Here is a 26640-nt window from a genome sequence, read left to right as displayed (position 1 = left end):
GCTCCGGCCGGACCCGCTTCCGGAGCGCCTCGGCCGCCGCGCCGGAAGGCGAGTGCTGGGGGCGGGAAGGGGCAGCGGGGGCGCTCCTGGCGCCGCGGTTTCCCGCCGGAGCGGCAGGGCGGTCGCTCCTTCCGGTGTCCTTCCCGGCGGGGGCGGCGGCGGGGCGGCCATGGCGCAGAACCTGAAGGACCTGGCGGGGCGGCTGCCGACCGGGCCCCGCGGCGTCGGCACCGCGCTTAAGCTGCTGCTGGGCGCCGGTGCCCTGGCCTATGGCGTGCGAGAGTCCGTCTTCATTGGTGAGTGGAGCTCCCCCTAACCCCTCGGATCCTTCATGCCCGCCAACCGTGCTGACCAAGCCTCTGCTCTCTCCCCGCAGTGGAGGGCGGCCAGCGCGCCATCTTCTTCAACCGCATCGGCGGCGTGCAGCAGGACACCATCCTGGCCGAGGGGCTGCACTTCAGGTAGGGCCCGGCCCCCCCGGCGCCCTCCCGGGCCCGGTGGGGCCCTCGCCCCTAACGCGGCTCCGCTCCCGCAGGATCCCCTGGTTCCAGTATCCCATCATCTACGACATCCGAGCGCGGCCGCGGAAAATCTCCTCCCCCACCGGTTCCAAAGGTGAGACACAGGGGCCGCGAGGGGGGAGGCACGGGACTGGAATTCCACCATAGTGCTGGCGCTCCTCACACAATTATGGAATGCTGAGGGCTTGGAATAGATCTTAAAAATCGTCTAGTCACAATCTCGTGCCGCGGATAGTGACTCCTTGCACCAGACCAGGTTGCTCAAAGCCCCGTCCGACCTGGTCATGAGCAGCTCCAGGGCTGGGCCATCCACAGCTTCCCTGCACAACCTGCGCCAGTGCCTCACCACCCTCTCCGTAAAGGATTTCCTCCTAATTCCAACCAGAACGCCCCTCTCCCCGTGGGTGCCGCTGCTCCTTGTCCCATCCTGGCTGAGGGCTGCGGGGGCTCTCGCTGTGCCCCAGCCCTGACCCGGCTGTGCCCGCAGACCTGCAGATGGTGAACATCTCCCTGCGGGTGCTGACGCGGCCCAACGCGGCCGAGCTGCCCAGCATGTACCAGCGCCTGGGGCTGGACTACGAGGAGCGAGTGCTGCCCTCCATCGTCAACGAGGTGCTCAAGAGCGTCGTGGCCAAGTTCAACGCCTCGCAGCTCATCACGCAGAGGGCCCAGGTGAGCCCGGCCCGGCAGCCTCGGGGGGAGCCTGCAGGGGAGGGAAGGGTGGCTGTGCTCAGCTGGGGAGTGCATCCTCATGGGAAGAGTGTCCCATGCACAGTTTGATTCCAGTGCAGGTATAAATACTGTGTTGACAGCTTCCCAGGGGGAAACTGGGTGTGTTGATGCACAGAGTACACCAGAATGTAACATCAGGGGAGAAGGAGCCGGTTTGCTTAATTGTCCACAGGTGTCAGTGGACCAGCCTTTTAAAATACAGATCTTGGAATGACTGTCAGAGCAAATTAAGCAGTTTCGAAAGATCTGAAAAACAATGGGAATGAGCAGTTAACAAACAGTTAACCTGTCAGTGATGGATGCTTCAGAAGGTCACAGATAACTTCTGTTCACAATCACAGAAAGGGTCAGGTTGGAAGGGAACCACAGTGGGTCATCTGGTCCAGCCTCCCTGCTCAAGCAAGGTCATCTCAGAGCACATGGCACACGATTGCATCCAGATGGTCCTGGAATGTCTGTAGTGAGGGAGACTCCACAAGCTCCTTGGGCAGCCTGTTACAGTGCTCTGTCACCTGCACAGTAAAGAAGTTATTTCTCATATTCAGGTGGAGCTTCTTGTGTCCTGGTTTCTGCCCATTGCTTCTTTTATTGTTTGACATCACTGAGAAAAGCCTGGCTCAGTTGTCTTGGCACCCTCCCTGCAGGCACTGATTAGAAAAGGCTTGGACTGTTCTCTGGGGGAGTGTTGCAAAATATTAGAAACATCTAGCTTTAAAATGCCTGTTGTGAAAGTTTGTGCTGTAATAGTTTGCCAGGGATTCTGAGAGCTTTCATCCCTTTAGAGCTAGTGCAGAGAGGGGCTGCTGGCCTTGTTGTAAAAGGTGTTAGAGGAGGTCCTGCAGGACCAGGACAGTGCTGAAGAGGAAAAGTTGTTAGATGAAATACAAAGCATCTCTCAGCTATCAGAGACCAATCGCTCATCCATGTCAAAAGAACCAAAGAGCAGAACTGAGTGTCCTTAGGTTTTGTTGTAAGAAATTATCTGCATTCCCCTGGTGAGGGGCTTTGGCTTTTTGTGCTCATCCACATGGAGTGCACTGCAGGGATTTGTTGGTCTTCATGTAGAAAGAGAATGCATGGAGAGGATGGGACAGCAAGGAATATCTGCAAGGGTTTCGGCTGTGCTGGAAGCAAAAGCTGTTAAGCATCTGTGATCTCAGATGAGAATCATTCTTTGATCTCTGAAATTTTGGAGCAAACTGAATTACATTTGTCTTTTTGTTGTGTATCCATCCTGTGCTTTTTATTATAAAGTTATGTGGTATTGAAGGGATTGATAGAAAAAAAAAAATCAGTGATTTCATGTAATTGTGCACTCACAGCTCCCTCAGGAAAGGTTTCTGCCACTCTTTAGAGTTCTGCTCAGAAACTGCTGCAGTAAAAGTAAAAGCAAATAGTCTGCTGGCCAAGCATGTGATACTGTAGCAATAGTTTCTGTTTAAGTCAATATTTGGTACAGGACTTGTCAGGCTGCCTGAAAAAGGTGCTGGGAAGTAAGCGTAGAATAAGTCAAAGTATCTAACAGCAAAACCCAGCCAAAGCAGCCACAAAAAGCGGAGTAGCTACACGAGACAAGTAGCTACTGTATTAAGAGATGCGATACAGGTTAAAAAAATTATATGGTCATTTCTTTTTTTGTGTTGGAGTACAGTTATGAAAGCACAGCCTGCAAACAGTGGCAAAACCAGGGTGGATAAAGAAATGTTTATTGCCAAAACTGTGGGAACTATGGAACTGGATGTAGCAGGATGTGAAAGTAAAAGATGCTTTCAAGGTTTTTTACTTTCACAGTGTTACTTGCATAGAGCAGTTTAGTAGTAACTATAAATGAGCTGTAGTAGAGTTTTGAAAATGGTTTTTGTGGCTGTGGATATGTTACTCAGAGGTGGTGTTGATGTCCATGGTTTGGAGCTGGGGTTGGGGAATGTCTCTCCCAATGCTGTGAGGAGCAGCTGTGCTTTGCTTTTGGAGTGCTCAGAAAGTGAGAGCACCCTGTGCTTGGGACTACTCTTGTTGCTGTGTGTGTGTTTCAGGTGTCTCTGCTCATTAGGAGAGAGCTGACAGAGAGAGCCAAGGATTTCAGCCTCATCCTGGATGATGTGGCTATCACAGAGCTCAGTTTCAGCCGTGAATACACAGCTGCTGTGGAGGCTAAGCAAGTGGGTGAGTTCCACTGGTGCCTGACAAGGGTGGATTGCCTTTGCCTTTTCACTGAGCTGTTAAACAAGGAGGTGGAATTTGGGCTAGTGTGTCACTGCTGTGTCACTGTATAAGTTCAGGCACAGAGTTACAAATCTCTAAGCCTCCTTAGTAACAGAGCTGAACAGGTTTATTTTGCAAGTGTTACCAGAAAGCCATAGCTAATGGGATAGACCACAGGAGGGACTGAGTTCCCAAAACTAAGGTTCCTCTTCAGACTGGGACTGTCACTCACTGTGGGGGGTACATGTGGAGGCTCTGGGTGCTGTGGGTTTTACTCAAGAGAAGGTAAAGTGCTCTCAGGTATGTTTTGTACTTGGATGTGGTCCCAGAATGTTACTGGTTCTTTGGGAAGCAGAGCCCCTGGTCTCAGCTGTCATGTTCTGATGGAAGAGACAATGTGTTTCCAATGCCCGTGTCCCTTCTCCCTGCAGCCCAGCAGGAGGCACAGCGTGCCCAGTTTCTGGTGGAGAAGGCCAAGCAGGAGCAGAAGCAGAAGATAGTTCAGGCTGAAGGAGAAGCGACAGCTGCCAAGATGATATCCTGCTTCAGGAGATTTTGTGGGATGTGGCTTGTGAGCTTGGCAGTGCTGAGGATCTGTCACACTGAGCTCATGCTTAGGAGAGTGGAATCTGATGATAGCTCAAGTAGGTCACTGTTCTTTTTTCCCTTCCTGCAGTCGGCTGGAGCGAGGTTTGTCTGAGGTTACAGGCCATGGACCTGCACTCCTTGTTGTAAAGTTTAACTTTCATTTGCTGTGTGTGACCATAATCCATAATGTCCATATCTGGGCAGGTGAAAATATGCCTACCCAAAGGCTCATGTTACTGGGACAGAGATTGCTTTTTGCCCACTGAGATGTTCTTGAATATGGCTTAGGAAGAAATCCTTGAGGGTAAGCGGCTTCTGTTTGTGGGATTTTCCTTAACTTTGGTTCCCTTGTACCTTGGGGAAGCTCTCAGCAGGAATCCAGGCTACATCAAGCTACGCAAGATCCGAGCTGCTCAAAACATCTCAAAAACGGTGAGCATTTGGGCACAGAATTCCCTTTGTCCTTTTGCAGTCCTCGTGTCCCCCCAGCCCAGTAGCCACATGATGAATTTAAGGCGAATGTGATCTGCCCTGTCCTGATCTTTGTTCCTGCCCAGCCCTTCTCTGCTCAATTAGAGCTTAAGACTTAGCAAGGATCTGCAATTAGATGTGAAGCTCAGAGTTCATGCCCTTCATGTGACATGGTCAGATCCACATCAGATTCCATCACCCACCCTCTGCTGCAGCCACCTAAAGCTTCTGGTTAGCTGCAGCTGAGAAAGGGGGACAGATAAATGTGGGATCAAAGGTCTTTGTGACAGAAAGACAGAATGAACACTTCTTTTAGAAAGTCTGATGGCTCTGGGATGGGAACTCAGGAAGGAGGGAGTTGTTTTGGGGAATTGCATTGATTTAAATGAGATCTTAAGTAATTAACAAGAGTGCTGTATCTGAAGGGGGAGAAGGGTTCCTAGTGCTGTTCCTCCATGTGCATTTTTAGTCCTGGATGCCATGTCTGTAATGTATTTCTTTTTCAGATTGCTGCCTCACAAAACCGTGTGTATCTCACAGCAGATAACTTGGTACTGAACCTGCAGGATGAGGCCTTCACCAGGTAAAGGGGCTGGGTGCCTGGGTTTGTCTGCACCCTGCCTGGGAAGCTGCTCCCCTTTCTGGAGCTCTCTCAGGATCTTTTTCTGAGAGGACCCCAATGTCAGAGGATATAGCCAAGTAGGGAGCAGCCTCTCCTACTGTGGAAATGGGGTTTTTTGTTTAATCTCATCAATTTACTCTTGGTTTTTTTTCTTTCCCACCCTGCACCCCTTACTGCATCTGCTGACACAGAGGAAGGTAAGGCACTGCACGTTTTGATCCTTTTGTTAGTACTGGAACCAGGCTGTTGCTGTTTCCTGGTGCCTGGCATGTTTCTTGCCTGGGCCATTTTGGCCCCAGCAAGTTTATTCCAGTCCCCACCTCAATTCCCATTTGTGATATGAAACTTGAAGCTTTCTCTTAAAGAGAACCACACAAACACGTACATGGAGTGTGCAGTAATTGGAGCTCCATGTGTGCCTCGTAGGGAGCCTTGCATGGGAAAGGCAGCAGTAACTGTGGAGCCTTCTCTGAGCTACCACATGTACAGGGCATCCTGTGGTTATGGCAGACAGGGCTAGAAGGAGGCAGGCAGATGATCTTGGGAATTTGTGGTGGTTTGGGCTGATGATCTCTGGGGAAGATGCTTTTGTTATTGTCCAAAAGCTTTCTAGTTCATGTGAGACCACTCCATCTCCTGCTTTCAGAGCTGTCAGGGAATTTGGTGTTTACTGAAAAAGGCAGTGCCAGCTGAGCTAACAGGATGCAGGTGAAAGCTTAGATTTCTCAGAACTGAGAAGGGAAACCAGAGTTGGTTTCTTTTCTCTGGGATCTTTGATTATAACATCCTTTTTTCCTCACTTCTGCCCAGATTCTGTTACATTTGTTCCAGAAGATTTAAGGGGCTTTGGAAAAAAAAAAAAAACACCTGCCTAATAGGAAGGACTTGGAAGTTCAGATCCTTTGGGTGTGACCCATACCTCAGAATCCATATTGAGGGCTGGTACAGCTTTGCTTGTCCTTTCTGGTGACTTGTACTGATGACTCTCTTCTGTCTCCCTTTCAGTGACAGTCTCCTACCCAAAGGCAAGAAATGAAAGAAGCTGAAGATTCCTAGAACCAGCGTTGCTGACCAGCAGAAGATAAGAGTGAGGATCTTTGAACTCCCTCCACTAGTATTGTTTGTCCTCACTATGAAGTTTTTAATCCAGTAGCCAGATTTTGTCCCCATGCCTCTGCTCCATCTGTGGTGATTCAGTTACAGGAACGGTCTCTGCCTCTAGGCAGCTGCAATTCCTTCCTCATCCCACCAGTTAAATTTGGAGAGGGGGCAAAGGGGCTTACTGGTATTAAACCACGTGGATATTTGCCTCTAATCTTCATTAATATTTAGATTTCTGTAGGATATCAAATTATTTTTTGGCCAAGTGAGGGAGTTCTTCTGCCATCAGCACCAGGCTTTTTTTTCTAGTAAATTTTGATTCTCTCTCACTCTTGATCCCAAGAGAACCTGGGACTGAATTCAGGACAATGCCATTCATTGGGTGCCTGTCACTGCTGGAATATCTTACTTGTGTCACTGTCTGCTCAGTGATGCTTTCAGATATTTGTAAAAATTAAAGAAAAAAAAAAACAACCAAATTTTTATTGTGTCTAAATCTGCTTAGTGCATGGGGAAAAAAGTGGTTATTTTATGTAGTGAGAGGTGGAACAGAGATTTTATTTGGTTGAAATTGGAATGAGGATGAGGAAGGGAAAGGAACTAAAGAAAGAAATTCACTCAGGGTCACTGGCAGATCATCAAAGTGTGGGGGGAGAGGAGAGATGTTTGGATGCTCATCGAGCTGTGTGGGTGACCAGGCTGGTTCCTTAGCTGCCTGTGAGGAAGGGCTGCAGATGAGGATAGGTTTTCCTGCTTTTCCAGGTCACAGCAGCATCTCTATGCTGTGTCCTGCCCTCCATTGTTACACCTTGGGCTTTTTCCCCTCTCTGTTTTCCTGGCTGAAAAGAGGAGGAGAAGTCTTCCTCAGCTGACTAAACTCCTTTGCTTGCGTTTCAACAGCAAGATCTTGTGTCCTTTAGGGGGAGCTTCTTGCTGTTTCTGGGCTGCCCTGTACTAAGATTTAGGGCTTTGAGGTTATCAAAGCAGCATAGATTCATAAATGTCCTCAGTTGGAAGGGTCTCACAAAGATCAAGTCTGGGGCAACCTAGAAGTTAAACTTTAGGTGAGAGCATTGACTAAACGCAACTTGAACAGAGACAGACTCAAGGTTATGGCTGCTCCCCTGGGGAGCTTGGCCACCCTGTAAATTACCCTTTTTTTGACACCCAACCTGGACTTCCCCCTGTGCAGCTTGAGCCATTCCCTGTGTCCTGTTGCTGGACACCAAAGAAAAGAGATCAGTACCCCCCTTCTGCTGCCCCTGATGAGGCGTTAGGTCAGCCCTTGGTCTTCTCCAAGCTGAATTAACTTTGTATCCTCAGCTGCTCCTTGTAAGTGACACATTTCCTTGCTGTCTTTGTTGCTCTCCTTTGGACACATTATAATTATTTTTATATCCTCCTTGCATTGTGGAGCTTGAAGCTGCACCCAGTGATGGTGAGGCTGGAGCTGAGTGCAGTGGGACCTCACTTCTTTGGCTAGCTAACTGTTCTGTGCTAGCACAGCCCAGTATAACGCACCTGCAGGGCCTGCCATCACTCAGAATGCCCAGAGTCTTTTCTGCAGGGCTGCACCCCAGTCTCATCCTTCAGTCTGTGTTCACATCCAGGACTGCAGCATTCTGGGTGCAGAATCTGGCATTTGCTCTTGTTCAGTTTTGCATGGATGAAAATGTGGCTGTGTGCTGAATGCTGTCCAGAGGGATATGGTGACACTATCTAAAGCTTTGCCAAAACAAAAAAAAACACCCCACATCTGCCTTCCTTTTGACTGCTAGGTGGGTAGCCTTGTTGTGAAAGGTCATTACATTTGTAAGGCAGGACTTTCCCTTCAAGAACTGGCTGAAAAGAGGAGGAGAAGTCTTCCTCAACTGACTAAACTCCTTTGCTTGCGTTTCAACAGCAAGATCTTGTGTCCTTTAGGGGGAGCTTCTTGCTGTTTCTGGGCTGCCCTGTACTAAGATTTAGGGCTTTGAGGTTATCAAAGCAGCATAGATTCATAAATGTCCTCAGTTGGAAGGGTCTCAAAAAGATCAAGTCTGGGGCAACCTAGAAGTTAAACTTTAGGTGAGAGCATTGACTAAACGCAACTTGAACAGAGACAGACTCAAGGTTATGGCTGCTCCCCTGGGGAGCTTGGCCACCCTGTAAATTACCCTTTTTTTGACACCCAACCTGGACTTCCCCCTGTGCAGCTTGAGCCATTCCCTGTGTCCTGATCAATGACTGCATTGCCTTTCAAGTCTTTTTCTTGATAGCTTCCAGACTAATTTTCTCCACAGTTTTACCAGGCACCAAAGTGAAACTGATTGACTTGTAATTACCAAGATCTTCTTTTTTCCCCTTCTTGAAAACTGGGACAACATTTGCCAGCCTCCATGTCAACTTACACAGATTTCCAAGGCTGCTGATTAATAACTGAGAGAGATCTCACAGTTACATGACCACCTCTTCAGTACCCTGGGAGGAATCCCACTGGGCCCCATAGACTTGGGTGCATTCAGTTGCAGCAGCAAATCCCATACAAGTTCCAAGTCAGCTGGGAGTTCATCCTTCCCCCAGCCATGGCCATCCAGCTCAGGGCTCCAGACACCCCCTCATCACCAGTGTCAGAGGAAGAAGCAAAAACAGCATTAAATGTCTGCTTCGTCACTATTTGGGGATGAGGTGACCCACCTCATCAAGTGACAAACCTTTACTCTTCCTTCTGCTCTTAACATACTTTAAAATGCCTATTTTTACTCATCATAGTACCAGCCAGCTTCAACTCGAGCTTGGGCCTTTTTTCCCTAGAGTGGCAAGGACCATGTCTGTCCCCCTGCATAATCTGTCCTTTCCAAAGTCCATGCACTTTCTGCTGAGTTGCAGAAGGAGCCCCTTGCTCAGCGAAGCCAGCCCTCAGCCTCCCTGGCTGGACTTCTGACACATTGTAACTGCCTGTTGCTGTGCTCCTGGAAAGGGGCCCTGTAAAAAGTGAGCAGCTTTTATGTACCCCACTGTCCTCTAAAGCAGATTCCATGGGGACCGTACCAACTGCTTCCCTGCAGCCTAAAGTCTGCTCTCCCCAGGTCCAGGGCAGTAGCTTTACTTATGGTTTTTCTCCTATCTCTAGGATTTTCAACTCAGCTGTTTCATGATCATGATGGTCAAGACAGCCACCCCAGAGACCATGTCTGTTTACAACCAAGCCTCTCTTTTTACAAAGAACTCCAACTTGAGCTCTCCAGGGAAGAAAAGAGGCCTTTAGGGACTTCTTACCATGGTGAAGCAGAGCACGAGATCTTTAAAGGAACTGATAAAATCTATGGATTCCTAGTTTGAAGCTTACTGGCAATCCAAGCCATAACTAATACCTATATATTTGGACTTGCAACGTCACAGAAGGTCAAATTCTTTGAACCAGCTTTGAAAAGTCATTCTCAAATAGTTGCCCCAAAGTATTTGTGTGTAACAGATCCTATGTAAAGGAGAGTAAACTGCTTATGACAGTGCTGTATTTCTTGATGTGCAGTCAGGAAAGTCCTTGTTCAGTCTAAAATTTTTGTAGACTGGACATTATGGGCACATCAAGCTCAGGATTTGAACACAAAGAAGGTTCTCAGTAACCTGAGCTTGTTCCACACGATGTCTTTATTTTCATACTTCAGGTAGAGTTTAAGCTAACCCTTGGTATGCCTTGCTTTAGGCTGTGGCAGCTGTTTAAGAAGGAAGACAGTGAGTCCTGTCCTTTGAAGCTACCCAGGGGTCTCAGGCAAAGGTAGATGTTTCCTTAGGCCAGGACTTTAGCCCCTCCCCATTACTTAAAAGAGGGTATCTGGCATTGTGAAACACAGCGTGTCCCTCCACCCATTTTTACTTCTGCCCCTTATTTCCCCCACTGCCCCTTTCCTGTTTCTTCCTCTAGTGGCAATGGAATGGCAGAGCCAGCTGGGAAATGCACACACAGGCCTATGGGCTCACAGGCTAAGGGAAGCTGAAGGCTGGCACACAGAAAGAGGCTCTGCTCACAAGGTCTTTTCTGCCTTCCAAATGCTTCCAACCAACTTTCTTGCCATATCAAATGACAGCAAGCAGTGTCCTTCCTCCCAATGCATTGTGTATAAATCCTGGTGGGAAGGGGGCCCTTGAAGCCTTTGAACCAGGCTGCTGCTGGAAGTGGCAGTGTTACCAGCACGAGGTCAGAGCAACTGTGGCTTTGTCTGTTCACATTTTGAAAACCCACAAGTAAAATTTAGATATAAAAGCTGTGTCAGAGTTTGTCACACCTGACTTTCCGTGCTCAGGGTTCCCTGCTGACCACCAACACTTGAGCCTCACAGCAAGAGGCCACCATAATTGGTCACAGCTTCTGTTCAGAAGCCTGAAGGCAACATGAAATCAGAAAAACTAAGCTGGAGCCATCCTTGTGAGTCTTTTCAGGTCTGCAGGTAAAATCAGAAGTACAGCTAACACTCCAAGAAGAACACCTTTTGGGACCTGGTAGCCAAACACACACAAGTTTATTTACAAACAAAACAGAAAACATGGCCATCACATCAAATTCTGGTATATTTACAGCATCCTGGGGAAGGATGGGATAGCAAAAGGATAAGAGGGGCAGAAGGTTGGTATTAAGGAAGGAGGAAGTCTCCTGTTGAATTGCAGAGGAGCTGAGCTGAAACAGGCCCAAACCTTCATACTTGAAAAGCTGAGGCTTCAGGGAACACAAACAGGATAAACTAACTCACAGCACTGGGCAGAGATGTAGCTCCTGGAGTGACCTTCCTTAGCTCTTGGCTGAGAATTCCTCTGAAGCTGACACAGCAGAGGTGGGTTTGGGCCTGGTGCTCAGGGAGCAAGGGAAGGAGGGGTGTGACCTTTTCCTGCTAATGGATGATGAGGGGGCAGTGCTGTGCTGGCCTGCACAGGCAAGGGCCCATGGAGTTGGTCAGCTGAGATACTGTCTCCATGGGTCACGGCACTGAAAGCTGGCACAGGAAAGAAGGGGAAGGCTTTGTTCCAGTCCAAGAGCAAGGAATGCAAGACAGGCCAGCTGGGATGTGAGCTCCTGTCCTGCAGCCCAGGTTCAAACCCCCATGGGGCTACCTGCAACATAATGATTATTTTTTCTTTAGTGAGCCTTTCAGCTTCTTCTCTGAGGAGCGTTGTTTCCGCACCTTCTCCTCCTTTTTCCCCAAGTTCTCATACACTGTTGACTCCTCTTTCTGCCTGTAAGACCAGGGAAAAAGTAAGGAAGAGGAAAAAGCCAGCCAAGCCAGCAGGCAGACTTGCCAGGGGCAGGCAGAGCTGGGTCTCTGCTGTGGGTGAGCTCTTACTTGGAAGGTTTTCGGGAAACCTTGGGATGTGCATTCCTCACTGCAGGGGGGTAGGCGATGTTCCCATACTCACACTCGTTTGGCTTGCCTTTCTGAGACTGCAGGAGAGGAAAAAGAGGCTTAGAAGAGGGTGATCTGGAGGCACCATGGAAGAGTTCAGGCTGTTAAAGCCCACTTTGTGCCAGGATCTCAGTGGAAGCTGGTGGATTGCTGAAGTGCCTGGGCTCAGCACACTGCCACTGCCAGAGGTGAGCAGCAGATGCAAATGCAGCCTTGTACAGGAGGCAACAGTGGGGCAGCAAATCTCTGGAGGCACTAGAACGCCTAAAAGTCCCAAATTTCTGCTAAAGAATATTAAAACAGCAGGAGCTACAGCAGGGTGTCAGAAGCTACAAGGAAAGAGAAAAGACACCACTTATCAAATAGCAGGAAAAGATTTTGCAGCTGCAAAACTAGGATGTGAAAGACAAAGAGGAAAGAAGAGGCAAGGAAAGTCTTTGCTTGTCCTAACAAAGTTTGTAACAAAACAGCACTTGGTGATATTATTCAGAACATAGTTAAAGTAACTGCATTAAAATTTAACTGCTGTCCAGCAGTTCAGAAGGGATTGGTACTTGAACTGCTAATGAACTTGTCCCTTGAATTTAAAAGTCTTAGAAGAGAGGAACAGGGACACAGCTCTTACTGTACCATTGTAGTCTGCGTAAGTCTCTGTGTTAGCTCAAAGCTTCTGAAACAGAACACTTGAGCTCAGAGCCAGCAGCATGCAGGGCTTAGGCTGACAGGGCAGCAGAGCCCCTTTGCTCTCACCTGGATAATTTCCAGCTTTTTCTTGGTTGCCTCTATGAACTGGCAGATGGCCATGTAGATGAACTTGTACTGGGCCTCTGTCTGCACCATCCCAGATCGCTGGGCCCTCACCATCTGGATGGTCTTCTGGATGTCAATGTCACAGTCCAGCCCTAGCAAGGAGCACCAGAAAAGCTTGCGGACATATTCACTGCCCCCTCCCCCAGCTCTCTACCAAAAGCAGCCACAGCAGAGGACAGACAAGAAGTTTCCACTCCTTCCATACTCTTTATTCCTGTATGAAGCTCCTATCTCTCCCCCCGCTCAGTATATTTGATGTCTGGCCTTGGAGGAAAAGCCAAAGCTCAGGGAAGGCTAAAGCTGTAAGAAGTGGATATGTACAGAGATCCAGCAGAACAACTTTCTTAAAGCTGTGGCAGGATCTTCTCCCTCTGACAGCTGATAGTTTTCATCCCTCTGCAGCTGAACTCAAAGGCAAAGCCCTACTGGGTAGCCCAGTTCATTTTGAGTCCTCTTACCCTTGGTGGAGATTGTTTCCACTATCATATCAATGACGATGATGGTCCCAGTGCGGCCAATCCCAGCGCTACAAGGAGAGGACAAGCAGAGGTCAGAGCAAGACAGCTCCTGAAACAAAATGCAGCTGCTTCTGGGGAAGGATGTGCCTCTTGTAGCAGCTTTCAGCAATGCCACAAAAGAGTCACGGGTTCAACAGGTAGAGAGTTTGGTGTGGGGGCACTGAAGAAGAAAAAAGCAAATACTGGGACTGGCATATGCTTCACTCACAAATCCTGGGGTGCAGCAGGACAGATTTTCTGTATCTCACCCCAGATAAGGGATAGAGGATGCTTCAAACTCCAGCCTCTGTACCAACCTGCAGTGTACCAGAATAGGCCCTGCGTTGGGGATGCTCTCTTGCTTCTGGTTTATCTGGTCGAGGAAGCTGAGGACTCCTCCCGGCTCGCTGGGTACGCCATGGTCAGGCCAGCTCAGATACTGGTATTGCCAGATCTCACGCACAGCCTTGCCCTGAGAAGAGCAAAGCACCCTACTGGTAAAACTGCAACCCAGTCCTGCCCCAGGCCTCTGTCCCAGGGAGAGGTGAGTCTGGAGCCAGAGAGAATCTGTCTCCTGCCCACTTCTTGGTGAATCCACCAGTGTGATTCCAGCCCAAACCAGGTGGGAACACCACCCCCAAGAATGCTGGAACAGCAGCATCATCACAGTACCCAGGAGTTCCTAGGTTTAGGTGTTTGGTGTCTTGGATGGCCCCTGGTCAGACACACTCACGTTATCCTTCGGGCACACGCAGAGGTGCCGCAGTTTGTACTCCAGCGCGTCGTGCTCCCCAGCGTTCTGCACAAGGTAGGGACCATACTCCTTGGTGCTGCCCAGCTCTGGCCAGTAAGGCACACATTTGTTCTGTGTGGGCAGAGAGGGCAGGGTGAGGGTGGGCAGAAGGCAGGAGAGACAGAAAAAGCAGAGCAATGGTTGACAGGGAGGAGAGACACTTCCAGACTGGTACTTACCCGGCCTTTTTCCACCTCCCGTGTTGTCATCACGATAATGCGTGTGTTCTCCTGCCACACCATTTGCCACAAGTCATTGACTGTGGCGTCCAGGCAGCCCTGGCTGGCGATGTAGGTCTTGGTGCACTCATCTGGGCTGATCAGGGTGTTCTGAGTGCAGACAGGGGAGGGTCAGGAGGGCTGCAGGAGCAGCAGACCTTGCCCTGCTTTGGCACTGTTCTGGACAGGCACGCAGCCGTCTTTCAAGAATCTCACCTTGACGTAGTTGGCATTGATGTAGTCAGATCCGGGTATATTTGGGTCCCTTCCCTGGAGGATGACTCTGGAGTGATCAACTGGGGTGCAGTGAAAGAATGAACAGTGCAGTGAGATACTCCATGCACAGCCACACAGAGCTCCCTCACTGCCCTGTGCCACCTCAGTCATGATTCCCAGGGATGCCCCATAGCCTCAGCTCTCCCTCTGGGTTCAGACCAATCTCACTCCATCCTCCCATCTCTCTGCCTCTGTGATGGACCACAGAAGCTAATGAGTCTGATGCAACCCTCCCTCCTTCCTTCAAGGACAGGAAAAGGCTGTGACCTTCCTCATCAGCTCTTAAATCCTCAGTGCCATACACCTTGTAACCTGCTCTGGAGGACAGGGATGGCTTGGAGGGAGGACAGAGGCTTGGACAGCTCTTCATTGCCTGTCTGTCCATTTATTTTTTTTTATAGTGGAGAAGCAAGACTCACAGGGCAATATGTTCTTGTATCGGTTCTTGCTCTTATTTTCGGGTCTCTGGCCCTCATGACGGTCAAACAGGTGCTTGGCTTCCTGTTTTTGCAGGCTCTGAGAGCAGAAGAAAGAACAGTCATGGCAAGGTCACAATGTATGACAGGGGAGGTGGGCACTAGGAGGCACAGTGGTGGTGGCTCTGATGACACATGGGCACGCTGTTGGGGAGCAGAGAAGTGAAAACCAAACCTAGACTTGAGAAGTCTAAGGCTTGTGCCCTTACTGTCGTGGTGACTCACTCTCCCAACCATAAAAAAGCTCATTTCTACATCACTGGGTTCACTTAAAGATGAGGCTCATTCCCCAGGGGAACTGGTTCCAAACAGACACTTCTTTCAGAAATAAATTGACAAGACACAAGAAATTTGTGTACAGGAAGAAATCGAGGATGGAGAATGAGGTGGTGCATGCAGAATTCCCAAAAAGCCAAATAATGTCCCCCAACAGTTCCTTACATCAAATTCCTCCCAGAATCCAGCCTTGGACGTCTCCTCAGACAGACTTGTCTTCTTGTTCAGTTCGTGCACTCTGTTCTCAATGTCAGCAGCATTCACCCTCGTAGCATAGTAGGGCTGGGGATGGGGAAACACAACAGGTGAGAGAGAGAGAGAGAGAGGCTGCTGGAGAGCAAAGTGTCCTCTGTGCACCATGGAAAAAAGAAGGAAATGGACATAAAGCAGAAAAAAACAACAAATCAGTCCCCCCCCAAAGAGCGTCTAAAAAACTGGAAACTGGACTTACCTGCTTCAGGTACACAAAGGAACCAGATATCTCCTCAATTCCAATCTTCTTGAAGTGCTCCACCAGATCTGTCAGACTGTCAAACATCTCAGCCCCTCCAATTGTGTAGCGTCCATTCTAAACAGAGGAAAAATGTGTAATGTCTCACTCATAACACTCAGAATCCTGGAATAGTTTGGGTTGGAAGGCATCATAAAGGGCTGCTAATTCCAAACCCCCTGCCATGGGCAGGGACACCTTCCACTAGCTTGGGTTGCCCAGCGCCCCCTACAGCCTCACCTCAAACACTTCCAAGAATGGGGCATCCACAGTTTCTCTGGGAAACCTGAGCCAGTGCTTCACCAACCTCACAGTATTTTTTTCCTCTTATTCCATCTAAACCTGCCCTATTTCACTTTGAAGGCATTCCCCCTTGCTCTATCACTCCATGCCCTTGTAAAACATCCCTCTCCAGCTTTCCCATGAGCCTCCTTTGGGTTATGGAAGGTGCTGTAAGACCTCCCCAGAGCTTTCTCCAGGCTGCAAACTCCCACTCTCTCCACCTGTCCCATGAATAAAGCTGGTGAAAGGAAGGAAAAAGGCAATCCTGGGGTGCAGATCCATAGGCACCACCCTGCATCACCTAGGAAAGCACTTCCTCTGGCAGGGAGTTCAGAGAGTTTGTCCTGAGCACATGGAGTTCATGGCACTGTGCTCTCAGTGGATCAAAGCCCAGAGAAGGTGTATTGCCTGACAATCCCACTGAAGGCCAGTTGCCTTCTCTCCATGGAATCTCATCATCCCGAGTGAAAGAAACAGGAGAAATTGTCACAGCCATTTTGGTATCACCCATCAGACCACTGCCTCTCCTCCTGCCCTCCCGCTGCTCACCTCACACATGATCTTGATGTGTGTGACTTTGAGCCGCGCCCCAGAGGCACCGGCTGCCCCCACTGCCGCATCAGAGCCAGGCTTAGGCTGGTCAGTGAGCACAGACAAGACAAAGTCTCCAGGTTTGCTGAGGCTCTCCCGCACCAAGAAGGTCCAAGGGGTAGCTTTGGCCTGGAGCAGGGACTCGGCTGCAGGGCCTGACAGATGCCCATGGTACCACCTAAGGAAAAACAAGAGAGGGTTAAAAAAGAGGTGGGATGTGGGAAATGGATGTCCTTGAGCTGATGAGTGAAAAACAGCAGCACTGGGGAAGGGTGAGGGAGTTAAAAAGGAAGGGGGAGACAGAGAGGAAGGAAGGAGGAGCAGGATCTCGGGAAAAGCAAATGAGACAGAACGTGGAGAGCCGGGCAGAGGAGGAAAGTGCAACGGATGAGGTGGAGACAGAAGGGACCTAGGGAGCAGAAGGCTGGTGCTGGAGGACACAGTGGGAAAGCACCAAGTGTGACCCGTTGTGTAACACACACAAAAGCACAGGTAAGTAATACTTTCTGCCTGGAACACCAGTTGGGAGAGGGCAGTTTGTGTCTTTCAGCACCTCACAGTATTATTGGGACTCTTGCCTTACTGCCGCAAGGGGCTCTGGAAACTCAAACACCAGGGAAACAAAAATAAGCCCCCACTGAGAGTCTCCCATCAGATTCAGCAGCACCCAGATGGTTGTGCTGAGATCAGATCCATTAAAGAACCATTCCAGCAACTCCTCTTTCTGAAACTCAGTCACCTCTTCACTCAAAGGATAATTCCCATTCTCTGAGCACATCACGCTGCAGCAATCACCCTGGCCATGGGAGTGAGCACCAGGAGCTGATCCATGTGCACGTTCCTGTCCTCAATACAAACACTCAGCAGCTCCTTCTCCTCCTAGCACAAGGTCAGGAGCATCCCCATTTGACCAAGGTGTTCCCTGCCTCGCCATGGGGATGTGGGAATGGATTTACTTCCATGGAGCAGCTAACAGGGAAGGCCTGGCCTGGTGAACTTCACATTGTTAGGGGGCTCTTTGTTCCCATGAACTGAGATGGAGTTCAGGAGGCCACAGCCCAGTCACAGAGGCAGCTGGGGCATTTATTCATTCTCCCCTGCCTCTCGTCAGAGCAAGGGGTTGCTCCACGTACAGCAGGAGGTTCACACAGTTATTACTGGGCTCAGCAAGTAACTTTTTGCTGACCCTCACCTCATGCACTGCAAGAAGCAGCTGGTGACAGTGCACAGCTGTCATTAATTTCTGAACCTCCTCTCAGAGAACTGTTCAGCCACCATGTGCTCAGGTGCCACCTTGGCATCGGTTGGCGCCTCCTGCCCATCAAAGAGGTCTGCCAGCCTCCCCTCCCCACAGGGAGGAGGGGGTTAATGGGTCCCACTCCTCCCTCCCCCAGCTCTTCAAAGCCACGTGACGGAAAATCACTTGGGGAGAGAGTGAGAGGAGCTTTCGTAAGAGCCCGAGGGGGGAGGGGGTAAGTTTCCAACCGCAGGAGGAAGGGAGGAAACTGCAGGGCCACGAAGCAATGGCCTTGACTGGAGAGGGCAGCCAGCAGCAGACCTGCCCCTCTGCAGCCTGACCCCGAGCAAGCTGGGGTGTACCCCGATGTTTCAGCCTCCCTGCTCACTGCCTCCAGGGGCCCAAGGAGGACCTGTGCAAGAAGGACTTGTCACCCCCGAGCAGGGCATGACAGCTCCCCTGAGCTGCACCAAAGGGCCTGAAAGCAAAGCGCAAGGGCAAAGCCACCTGATTTGATTTAGGAACTTGGTGTCAGAGACACATGCAAAGCGGGGACAGGAAGGAGACTAAGCAGGCCAGGAATAGCAGGGGAACATGGTCCTGCTCGCAGCTACGTGAGTCACCCAGGCCTAGAATAACCAGGGAGGTTTGGGGCACAACTGAGGGCTTCCACACAACACGTCCCTCCACAGACCCACTGCAGACCCACAGCGGACACCGCAACCTTTTCTTTCAAAAACAGTGTATAAATAGCAAAGGCAACCGGAAACCAGAAGTAAAAATAGATCCCTGCTAGGTCTGCTGTGATGGATCAAGGTACACACAGCTATTCCTAGGAATGCTGCCCCCATGGACACAGAGGAGGTTAAGAAAGGCAGGAGGCATTTTTGGCAGGATTTGCTCTGAGGATGCCGGCAGGACAGAAAGAGGCCACGAAACATTTAATCACAGGCACAGCAGCTCCGTGCTGTCCCTGTACCTCTCTGTCGTGGGGTCAGAACAGTTGAGCGGGTATCTCAAGTCGATGATGGTTCCATCTTTGTCCTGCAGCGAGCCCTGTTGCTGTGTGTAGTACTCCACCAATTCTGACAAGGTGGCAAACTTCTCCCCTCCATACAGGTCATAGAAATCCCCAGTATTCTGGATGCGGATGTGGGTTACCTGATCACCAACCCTGTGGAATAAAGCACAAGGCAGTCCAATTAGGTGGTTGGGAAAGGGGCAGGAAGGTGTCCTGCACTACCTCCCACCGTGGAACCAGAGCAAACCATCTCTGTGAATGAAGATGACTGGAAAGAGAAGCTCCTTGGATGACTTGAGGGAGGCTCTAGAAGACACTGGGAAGCTGAGGTCATTTTACAGCTTGAGAAGAACTCAGAGGGACAGAGGCAGGATGAAGAAGATGCCAGAGGACATGTGAGGATCTAGGCAATCTGTGTATGTAACACTGCAAAGACAGAAGCTGGGGTCCAAGTTACTGACCGGACTGAAAGGGAAAAATCCCCCTGATTCCTCCGACTGGGTCTGGCCAGGAAGCTCCCATGGACACCTCGTCCCTTCAGTAAGGCTTCAGCTTCCAGCCCACTCAGGTCACGGTGAAACCACCTAGCAGAGAAAATAACAGCAAGACCAAGTGAATAAAAAAGCCAGGCACTATTGTGGAGATCTGCAGGGTGCAGAATGGTCCCCGGCCAGCATCCCTAGGTGAAAGCCAGCAGCAGCAGCATCCCTTCCTGCCTGATGCCTCCCCCAGCCTATGGATGGTTCCCATGAGAGATACGGCTTCCAGGGCCATCCCTGCCCTCATCCATCCTACTTCCCTGGTCCCATTCCTCACACACACAGACCTCTCAGACCCTCTTACCTCACCATTGTGGAGGGAGAAAGCCGAGGTGGCCAAGTGGCTGCCACCAAAGCAACCCAAAAAACACAGAGGAAAAATCAGTTTGCGCTGGAAGGGAAAGGGAAGTCGGAGGTCTGTGCAGGGGCACCCAACGCCACGCTGTTCCTGCGCCTCTTGGGAGCTGGCCATGTATCTCTCCAGGAGCTGACTGTCAGTCCATTCAGGCCCTCTCCATGCACCTCTCCCTGCACAGGTGCCTTGCTCCCTGGCCCGCTGTGCAGCGCTGCTGGGCAGGGGCAGGCGCGAGCCCGAACACAGCGGGGCACACACACAGCTCCGGGAACAGGAAGCGCTCTGAGCCATCCACTCCGCAGCCCCGAGCTGCTTTGCATACACTTCTGCTTCTCCTTTTGTGTCTTTCCTCCCCATAGCCCCTATTATTTTTGGGTCCCTGTCTTCAGCACCCAAGGGCTGACTCTTCGCATTCATTTTGGGTTCTGGCCATGTTCACAAAACTCAGTTCTGCTCGTCCTCTGTTCCCCTTTTCCTCCAAAAGTCCAACGAGAAACACAAATGGTCCCAAATGTCCTACATGCTCTGTACAGGCACAGGGGGGAATCCGTGTGAACCCAGAGCTGCAGACTTCAAGGTCCAGGCTAGTGCTCTGAGCACACCAGTGCCTGCCTGAAACCAGCCTGCCACGGGATGGGACTGACATGGGCAGTGGTAGCTCAGAAGGGATGGGGAGGTTGGGAGAGGGTGGTGAAGCTGCTGAGGAATGAGGCAGAGACCAGGACAAACAGCTACAGGGAGCCCACACAGCACTGAGGAAGCTGAGCCAAGGACCTTCAAAATCCCGGCACCCCACCCTGAGGCCAAAGCTGACAACCTGGACAACCAGGTATAAGAAGGAAAACCATTCCAGTCACCTGGCTGCTTCCAGCTGTGGCCCATGACTGCCCTGCCCACAGCACTGGCTTCAAGTCTGCAGGTCTGGTGAAAGAATGGGAGCTAAGCCGTGGCCTAAGAGTGCAATCCAGCTGGCAAAGGAGCCTGGCTTTTCCCTGGGGCCATCTCAGCTACCCTGTGCGGTGTGGGCAGCAGCAACAGCAAGAGCCTTGCTCATTTCAAGCAGCAGCAGCAGCTGCAGACTTCCCCACATACCACCAGACTGGGAAATCCTGCAAAAAGATGAACAGGCTGCTAGCTAAGACTTAGACAAAAACTCGTGGCCAAGACAGAAACCAGCAACAAAGGGAAGTACAGGAGAGACGAGTGGGAAGCTAAACTTCATTGCTAGAAAGGCAACCCAGGCACCTCCAGCAGATTCCTTAGAAATGCTTCTGGTTTCATGCACATGGTGAGCTGGGGTGTGGTGAGCTGCAGGCAGCCAGAGGTACTGACTTGGAACTGATATTAAAAACCAAGGAGATTTTAAATGCACGGGAGCAACTCAAGGGAACAACTTCTGCACAAAGTTGTAGAAGTTGCACCAGAAAGACGGCACCTAAATCAGTCTAGCGGGAACAGGAAACAAGTGTTGTTTATTGCCAAGGGAGAAAAGGCAGGAACTTCCAGAAAGAAGTCCCAAAAAATAATTCCTGATATCAAAAGCATATTAGAGTATGCTGAGTAAATATGAAGCCAAGGCAGAGAAAAAACAAAACTTGGGCATCCCTGCACCCTACACTGAAGGAGAAAATCTGTCTGAGGAACTGAACATTAGCTGGACACAGGGGAACAGGGAAAGAACAAGGCAGCAAAGAGCCCAGACCAGAATAAGAAAGGGTGAGAGAGCATTTATCCCGTGTAACTCAGCATCCTCCAGAAGGACAAGCCACAGGGTGCAGTGTAATCTCTTGACAGTATTTTTGTGGACAAAACCCCCATATCACATAATTTACAGGATGAGTTTATGTTTCTGCATGCTTTCATTTTAGGAAAGGAGTGGATGCATGCAGCTGCCCTGGTGTCTTTGATCTGGGCCATCCAATTAAAAACTACCAGTAAGGGAGGGAAATGTCACCACAGAGAAGCCATCAGTCAGTATCTTTGAGGCTGCTCTCCCAAATGGCTGCAGCACGGAACAGCTGAGCCACTAAATATAGTAAGACTATAATTGAGCCACTAAAACACTTTTTTAATATAATTAAGAGGTCAAGAGATTTCAGCAAAGAGACTACTCTTATACTGTTTGGCTTTCAGTACAACACAGGTGTTAGAACCTCATCTTGTAAATCCCTTGTGGAAGCAGGCCACAGCTAGCGCAGTAACAAATTTACAGCAGAAGATAAATGAAATAGCTAATTAAAAACCACACATCTGGATTGCTGCAAGAAAAAAAGAAACTGGAAAGGATCCAGCATAATGCCACTGATGCAGTGAAGAGCCTGGAACACAGCAGAGAGCAAGCTGGGTTTATTCAACTTGAAGAAAAGATGCTTAAAGAGGGATTTAACACTTGTCTGAGAGAACCTAAAAGGGGCCATGGGGGTTTAGAGCTGATAAGTCAGGTTCTTTTTTGTGGGACACAACCAAAAGACAAGAGGCAACAGGCATGACTTGCAGCAAGGGAAATTCTGATTAGGTATCAGGAAAAACTGCACACGTGCTCCCCCCCAAGGGGGTTCAGCACTTGCCACAGGTCTCCAGTGCAGCGGAGGAGCCTCCACCCTGGCAGGCGTCAGGACTCGGCCAAATGGGGCCCTGAGCCACCTGAGCCAGTTCTGGGGCAGCAGGGGTGGCACTAGGCAAGGCAGAGGTCAAAATTGTTGTCAAAGGAAGAGCAGAGAGAAAGATTGTGTACAGAGTTTCTTTTGCCTTTGTATTTCCTAAGCCTCTGTTAGCAGCTACTTGTAGTCAGCTGTCAAATGCATAACAAATTTTGCACCCTTTGGCAAAGAGCTCCATTGCTCAGTTACAGAAACACCCCCTCCTTTGACTCATTTATAACCTGCTCCCTGCCTCTTTTTTAGCACCTGGTTGTTGCAAAGAAAGGAAAATCAGTCTGTGGTTCCCGTTTCTCTCCCTGTGCTCCAAGCTATTTGTGGTAACAGACCTGAAACATCCATATCCATCCTCTCAGGCTGAAGACTCCAGCCCTACTAAGGGGTTCTTTTTGTACAGAACTATTCTACACCTCTGACCACCTTTGCTGTCTCTCTCAGAGATATTTCCAATTCTGGCATTTTGATCTGGAGATAAGAGTGAAGGTGGGCACAGAAATGTGGTGTTCACAATGCTGGTGAGTCATGGACAGTGGTGATTTCTGATGTTCACTACAACCAAGCATGAAGCTAACAACTGCATGGACTTCTATAATCAAAGAGAGGTTACTATTAGTTCACAATCATTGTTTTATATGCAATTTTTGTATTATTTTTCTGTATGAACACTGTTTTACATAAGCCTTTTCATCTGTTGTTCTACTGCCCACTCATTCACTGCCATTAGGTCTTTCCGAAATTAGTCACAAGTCAACTCCCACCCTATTATCCTGAATAACTTTCTACCATCATCCAATTTTCTCACCTCACCAGTATTCCCAGGTACAGCCTGTATTTCAGATAAGGCCCCTGTGATCTGACCAGTGATGACTTCCCTTTGCTGTAAAAATGGGATGTTAATTCCCAGCTTCCATTTACTATTCTCTAGTATTTCTTTACTCAAGAAAATCTTTATCTTCTTTTTTTATCCCGTGATTTCAGCCTTTATTTAAAGACTTTGATGAGAGAGTCTTTGCCAAATTCTTTAAATCCAAGCAAACTGTACTGGCCAGACCTGCCTTATCCATATGTTTCCTAAGTCCCTCAAAACCCTCCAGTTTTACAGGACCATATTTGCCTTTACAAAAGCAGATGCTGGCACTTCCTTTAGTATCACATTCATTGCTCTCCCCATTATACTGTGCACCCTCCTGTTCAGATAATGACTTTATTGTTCCATGCTTCTCTCACATTTGAGGGGGAGCTAATTTGGAGCCCTTTTTGAGAATGAGTATTGCATTTGTCAATCTTCTTCTTGTAAATCTCAGCACAGAGATGATTTCAGACAGGAGGTTTAGCTGTTCTGTACAGAAGTCTGCTGTAGTTCAGTCATTAGTGCAGAGCAAAGGCTGCCTGGGGGTGGGCTGATGGACCATCCTCCTGTGACCTGCCAAAGCCACATGCTCTCCATCAGGCCTTGGGGCTCCAGCACAGGGCTGGACCACTGTGGTTGACCAAATTCTTACCAGAGAGTAATGCCAGTGTGAATCCCATTTCCTGACACCCTTCCAGAGCAGGATACCTGTTTAGACTGACTGTGAGGATTGAAGGTCCCACTTTTTGTTCCATAAAGGGCTAGGAAAGACTGCAGCAAATGAAGGAATAACCAGCATTTAAAAGGCCAGGTAGCTGACATCTCTCTCTGCAAAACCATTCAGAGATGCTGCAGCTGCAGGATGGCAGAGGAACTGCAGCAGACTGGGCATCACAAACCCTGCTTGCTCCTTATCAAAGTGAGAAGAAGCAACAGTAATGATGTAAAGCACAGCGAGCTCCAATCCTCTGGCTACCTCTAATAGGCAGCTCCTATTAGAAACTGGGCGTTTTTCCCTTCTGTGCCTAATTCCTACTGCTGCTATTTTTATTTTTCTCACCAACAACTCTTGTTTTCTTGCCCTAACTAGCATTCACAGCACTCACCCACGGGATGGCATCAGGGTCTTGTCTCTCAGATCCCCACTAATGGAGGACTGACAGGAGCTGGTGGAGGAAGTACCACAGCCCTCAACCAGGGGGGTCCTACTAAAGAAAATAAAGCAATATTGGAATTAGCAAGAAAGGACGTTGAAACGGATTTGGGAGGGAGATCAAAGACCTGGACAGAGGAGGGGTGGCGTGGCACCCTGGCGGCGGGGCGGGATGCTCATGGCGGTGAGTGCCGGGGCGCTGGAGCAGCAGCTGGCCGTGCCTGCGGGTGCAGCACCTCCCGTGACTCACCTGAGCCCGATGCGCACAGGCGAAGCCCCGAACTCCGCCTGCTCCCAGGCGGAATAAGGAGGTAGCTCCAGGTCAGGCAAACCTCAGGCCTCAAGCCGCGGGCTTAATTTTCACCATTTGCAATGCACTTCCTGGACTGCAGTTAATGAATAATCAAAGGGGTGGGGGAAGGCCAAGGCCAGGCTCGGAGAGGTAGATGGAGACGGAAGGGACCGACTGCTCTTCCTGCCTCCCATCCACTGAGCTCACGCCCTCGCTGGCTGCATTCCTGCCCGCTTTGTAACTGGGAGCACAGAACGCCCGAAGCAGCTCCCACACCTGGCTCACAGCTCCCTGTTCTCCCACGCCTGGCTCCTTCACTCTCAGCCCTTTTCCCCTGTTCCTGTCGCCAAGGACCTCAATTCTTCCAAGGACAAGAGGGACAGAGGGCAGGAGGCTACAAGCAGACATACCTGATGTCCCTCTTAATGACACTGCAAAGAAAACATTGCAAAGGAGCAAGGCTGCACCACTAGGCTGATCCCTCTGCAGTCCAAAAAAAAAAAAAGGTGAGATAAAAATTTTATGTTGTTTATATTGTTGTAATCCAGGCTGCAGCCAAACGGGGCAAGCCCAGCCCTCCCACGCTCGGCCGCTCCCTGCTGCATCTCTCCGCTGCCTTTTTCACTAAGGATAATGTGCTGGATTGCACATTCAGCCACAAAACAAGAGAGCAGGAGTAAATTAGCACTGACCCTCCTGCGACAGGGACCTCAATGGCATTTACAACACTTGCTGAACAGCACTAATCGTGTTGAGGGACACATTATGCTTCAAACAGCACGTCTGAAAATGCTTGCCCTTGTAAAGTGCTTAACACCTGGCTCTCTGATACCAGATCCTAGGGCTTCACACCGAGGCTCTGCACAAACCTTTTTGCAGAACATGGTGCCTACTGGGCCTCCCAAAAGAGCGTCACAAGTGTCATGCAGAGAGCGCTGCTCTACCTGCCTCTGCACCAGGGAGCAGCACTGCTGAGCTCACGGCCATTCATGAAACACGGGCATTTTCAACACACGCTTTATTCGCGAGCAGACACGCGAGCAGACACGGAGCATCCCATTCCTTCCAGGACCGCGTCTCGCTTGTTCAATGCCCCATTCCCAGGGCTGACAGGACGTGCACCTTGGAAGCAGGGCACCAGCCGGAGCACCGGGAGGGCTCCGCGGGCTCAGGAGGCAGCAACTCCGCCGGTGCCGGCCCCGTGCGGCGGCAGCGTCATGGGCGGCAGGAACATGGCCTTGAGCTTGCCGGACATGCTAGCGATCTCCGGGTCCTGCGACTCGTAGGACTTGATCAGCCGGGCGAATTTCAGGACGCCTGCAAGGGAAGGGGGTGGGCGGGACGCCCCGCTGCCCGGGCGGGCCCGGAGCATCCCGCCCGGCGGGGGAACAACCCACCTTCGCCGTCGCTGCTGAACCCGTAGGCCTTGATCACGTCCTGCTGGATCTGGGTGGCCACGGGCAGCAGGAACTGCAGCATCTTGCCCATGTCGTTGCAGGCGTTGTCCCGAGCCTCCTCCATGCGCTGCGCGTTCTCGGGCGCCCCGAACGCCTTGATCACCTCCGCCAGCACGGCTGCGGGACACGGGCACTCAGCCGTCCGCCGGCCTCCCGCACGCAGCGGCGCGGCACGGGCCCTCAGCCGCCGGCCCGCCCGGGACACGGCACCGTCCGCACTCACCCTTCGCCTGCTCCGCGCTCAGCGCCGGCGGCACCGGGGGCTGCGCGGAGGCCGCCATGGGGCGCGGCGGGGCGGCCGCGGTAGCGGCGCCACACCGATCGGCACCGGCTCCAACCCGGCCCCGCCGGAGCGCGCCTGCGCCTCCCCGCCCCGATCTGCCATTGCACCGCCTGTGGGAGCGGCTTCCCGCGGGCGCGGGAAACCTGCTGGACAAATTCTAAAAGAGCTGAAATCACTACCGGAAACGGCGCACGGGCGAGGAGCCCCTCCGGGCCGACCCACCCCGAGGTGAGGGCGAGGGCCGCTCTTCTCCTGGGACGTTTCCCCTGCGGGTCCCCGACTCGATGCCGCCCGCCTGCCCCGCTCAAAGCCGATACCGGCGGTCTCCGGTGCCGCCAAACGGGCCAGCCGTGCCTCCCGGATCGTATGCAAATTCCTCGCTTCTCATTGGCCCGCCGTGCGCACGCCCCGCCCCTCCCGTTGTTGCCGGGCTCCGGCAGGCTTTTCCCACTTCCAGCCTCTCCCACTTTTCACC

The 26640-nt window shown here is 50.8% G+C and overlaps 3 protein-coding genes and 1 non-coding gene across 6 annotated transcripts; 1 reads left to right on the top strand and 3 right to left on the bottom strand.

Moving 5' to 3' along the window:
• The first annotated feature begins 50 nt into the window (after positions 1-50).
• PHB2 (prohibitin 2) lies at positions 51-12188 on the top strand. The gene is made up of 8 exons (XM_074534866.1): positions 51-296; positions 377-461; positions 536-615; positions 1009-1193; positions 3287-3416; positions 3887-3990; positions 4398-4475; positions 5021-12188. The coding sequence occupies exons 1-8, from the start codon at positions 170-172 to the stop codon at positions 5099-5101; spliced, it is 870 nt and encodes a 289-aa protein (XP_074390967.1). The 5' UTR covers positions 51-169; the 3' UTR covers positions 5102-12188.
• Positions 10713-25277, bottom strand: PTPN6 (protein tyrosine phosphatase non-receptor type 6). Of its 3 annotated transcripts, XM_074534865.1 has the most exons (16): positions 24384-25277; positions 19423-24188; positions 19041-19163; positions 18538-18732; positions 16280-16499; positions 15410-15526; positions 15124-15240; positions 14626-14722; positions 14147-14226; positions 13892-14041; positions 13653-13784; positions 13237-13391; positions 12881-12948; positions 12363-12514; positions 11553-11650; positions 10713-11445 (listed from the first exon to the last, which is right to left on the bottom strand). In XM_074534865.1, the coding sequence occupies exons 2-16, from the start codon at positions 19428-19430 to the stop codon at positions 11337-11339; spliced, it is 1821 nt and encodes a 606-aa protein (XP_074390966.1). In that variant the 5' UTR covers positions 19431-24188; positions 24384-25277; the 3' UTR covers positions 10713-11336. The 3 variants fall into 3 exon arrangements, with proteins under 3 accessions (XP_074390966.1, XP_005486097.1, XP_074390965.1); XM_005486040.4 differs by having other exon boundaries at positions 19423-25277; XM_074534864.1 differs by having other exon boundaries at positions 24087-25277.
• Positions 25278-25428: 151 nt separating this feature from the next.
• C2H12orf57 (chromosome 2 C12orf57 homolog) lies at positions 25429-26265 on the bottom strand. The gene is made up of 3 exons (XM_074534869.1): positions 26106-26265; positions 25823-25999; positions 25429-25742 (listed from the first exon to the last, which is right to left on the bottom strand). Exons 1-3 carry the CDS (start codon positions 26161-26163, stop codon positions 25594-25596), a joined length of 384 nt encoding a protein of 127 aa, XP_074390970.1. The 5' UTR covers positions 26164-26265; the 3' UTR covers positions 25429-25593.
• A 17-nt stretch (positions 26266-26282) lies between these two features.
• Positions 26283-26343, bottom strand: LOC141728369 (U7 small nuclear RNA). Its single transcript, XR_012579298.1, has one exon. It is a non-coding gene; the product is annotated as a U7 small nuclear RNA (small nuclear RNA).
• Positions 26344-26640: the final 297 nt, after the last annotated feature.

This window comes from Zonotrichia albicollis, chromosome 2 (assembly GCF_047830755.1).
Source record: "Zonotrichia albicollis isolate bZonAlb1 chromosome 2, bZonAlb1.hap1, whole genome shotgun sequence".
NCBI lineage: Eukaryota > Metazoa > Chordata > Aves > Passeriformes > Passerellidae > Zonotrichia > Zonotrichia albicollis.
The sequence above is the reverse complement of the archived record's forward strand: the minus strand, read 5'-3'. Positions and strand labels throughout refer to the sequence as shown.

What these genes read in the sequence shown, in the direction of transcription:
- PHB2 (XM_074534866.1), top strand. Translation starts at nt 170, where the DNA reads ATGGCGCAGAACCTGAAGGACCTGGCGGGGCGGCTGCCGACCGGGCCC. An exon ending in CTCCCCCACCGGTTCCAAAG is followed by an intron (nt 616 to 1,008) that starts GTGAGACACAGG and finishes CTGTGCCCGCAG; the next exon opens with ACCTGCAGATGGTGAACATC. An exon ending in AAGCGACAGCTGCCAAGATG is followed by an intron (nt 3,991 to 4,397) that starts ATATCCTGCTTC and finishes GTTCCCTTGTAC; the next exon opens with CTTGGGGAAGCTCTCAGCAG.
- PTPN6 (XM_074534864.1), bottom strand. An exon ending in GGGAGGTGGAAAAAGGCCGG is followed by an intron (nt 13,785 to 13,891) that starts GTAAGTACCAGT and finishes CTGCCCACACAG; the next exon opens with AACAAATGTGTGCCTTACTG. An exon ending in GTTTCCCGAAAACCTTCCAA is followed by an intron (nt 11,446 to 11,552) that starts GTAAGAGCTCAC and finishes CTGGTCTTACAG; the next exon opens with GCAGAAAGAGGAGTCAACAG.
- C2H12orf57 (XM_074534869.1), bottom strand. Translation starts at nt 26,163, where the DNA reads ATGGCGGCCTCCGCGCAGCCCCCGGTGCCGCCGGCGCTGAGCGCGGAG. An exon ending in GAGCGCGGAGCAGGCGAAGG is followed by an intron (nt 26,000 to 26,105) that starts GTGAGTGCGGAC and finishes CGTGTCCCGCAG; the next exon opens with CCGTGCTGGCGGAGGTGATC. An exon ending in GTTCAGCAGCGACGGCGAAG is followed by an intron (nt 25,743 to 25,822) that starts GTGGGTTGTTCC and finishes CTTCCCTTGCAG; the next exon opens with GCGTCCTGAAATTCGCCCGG.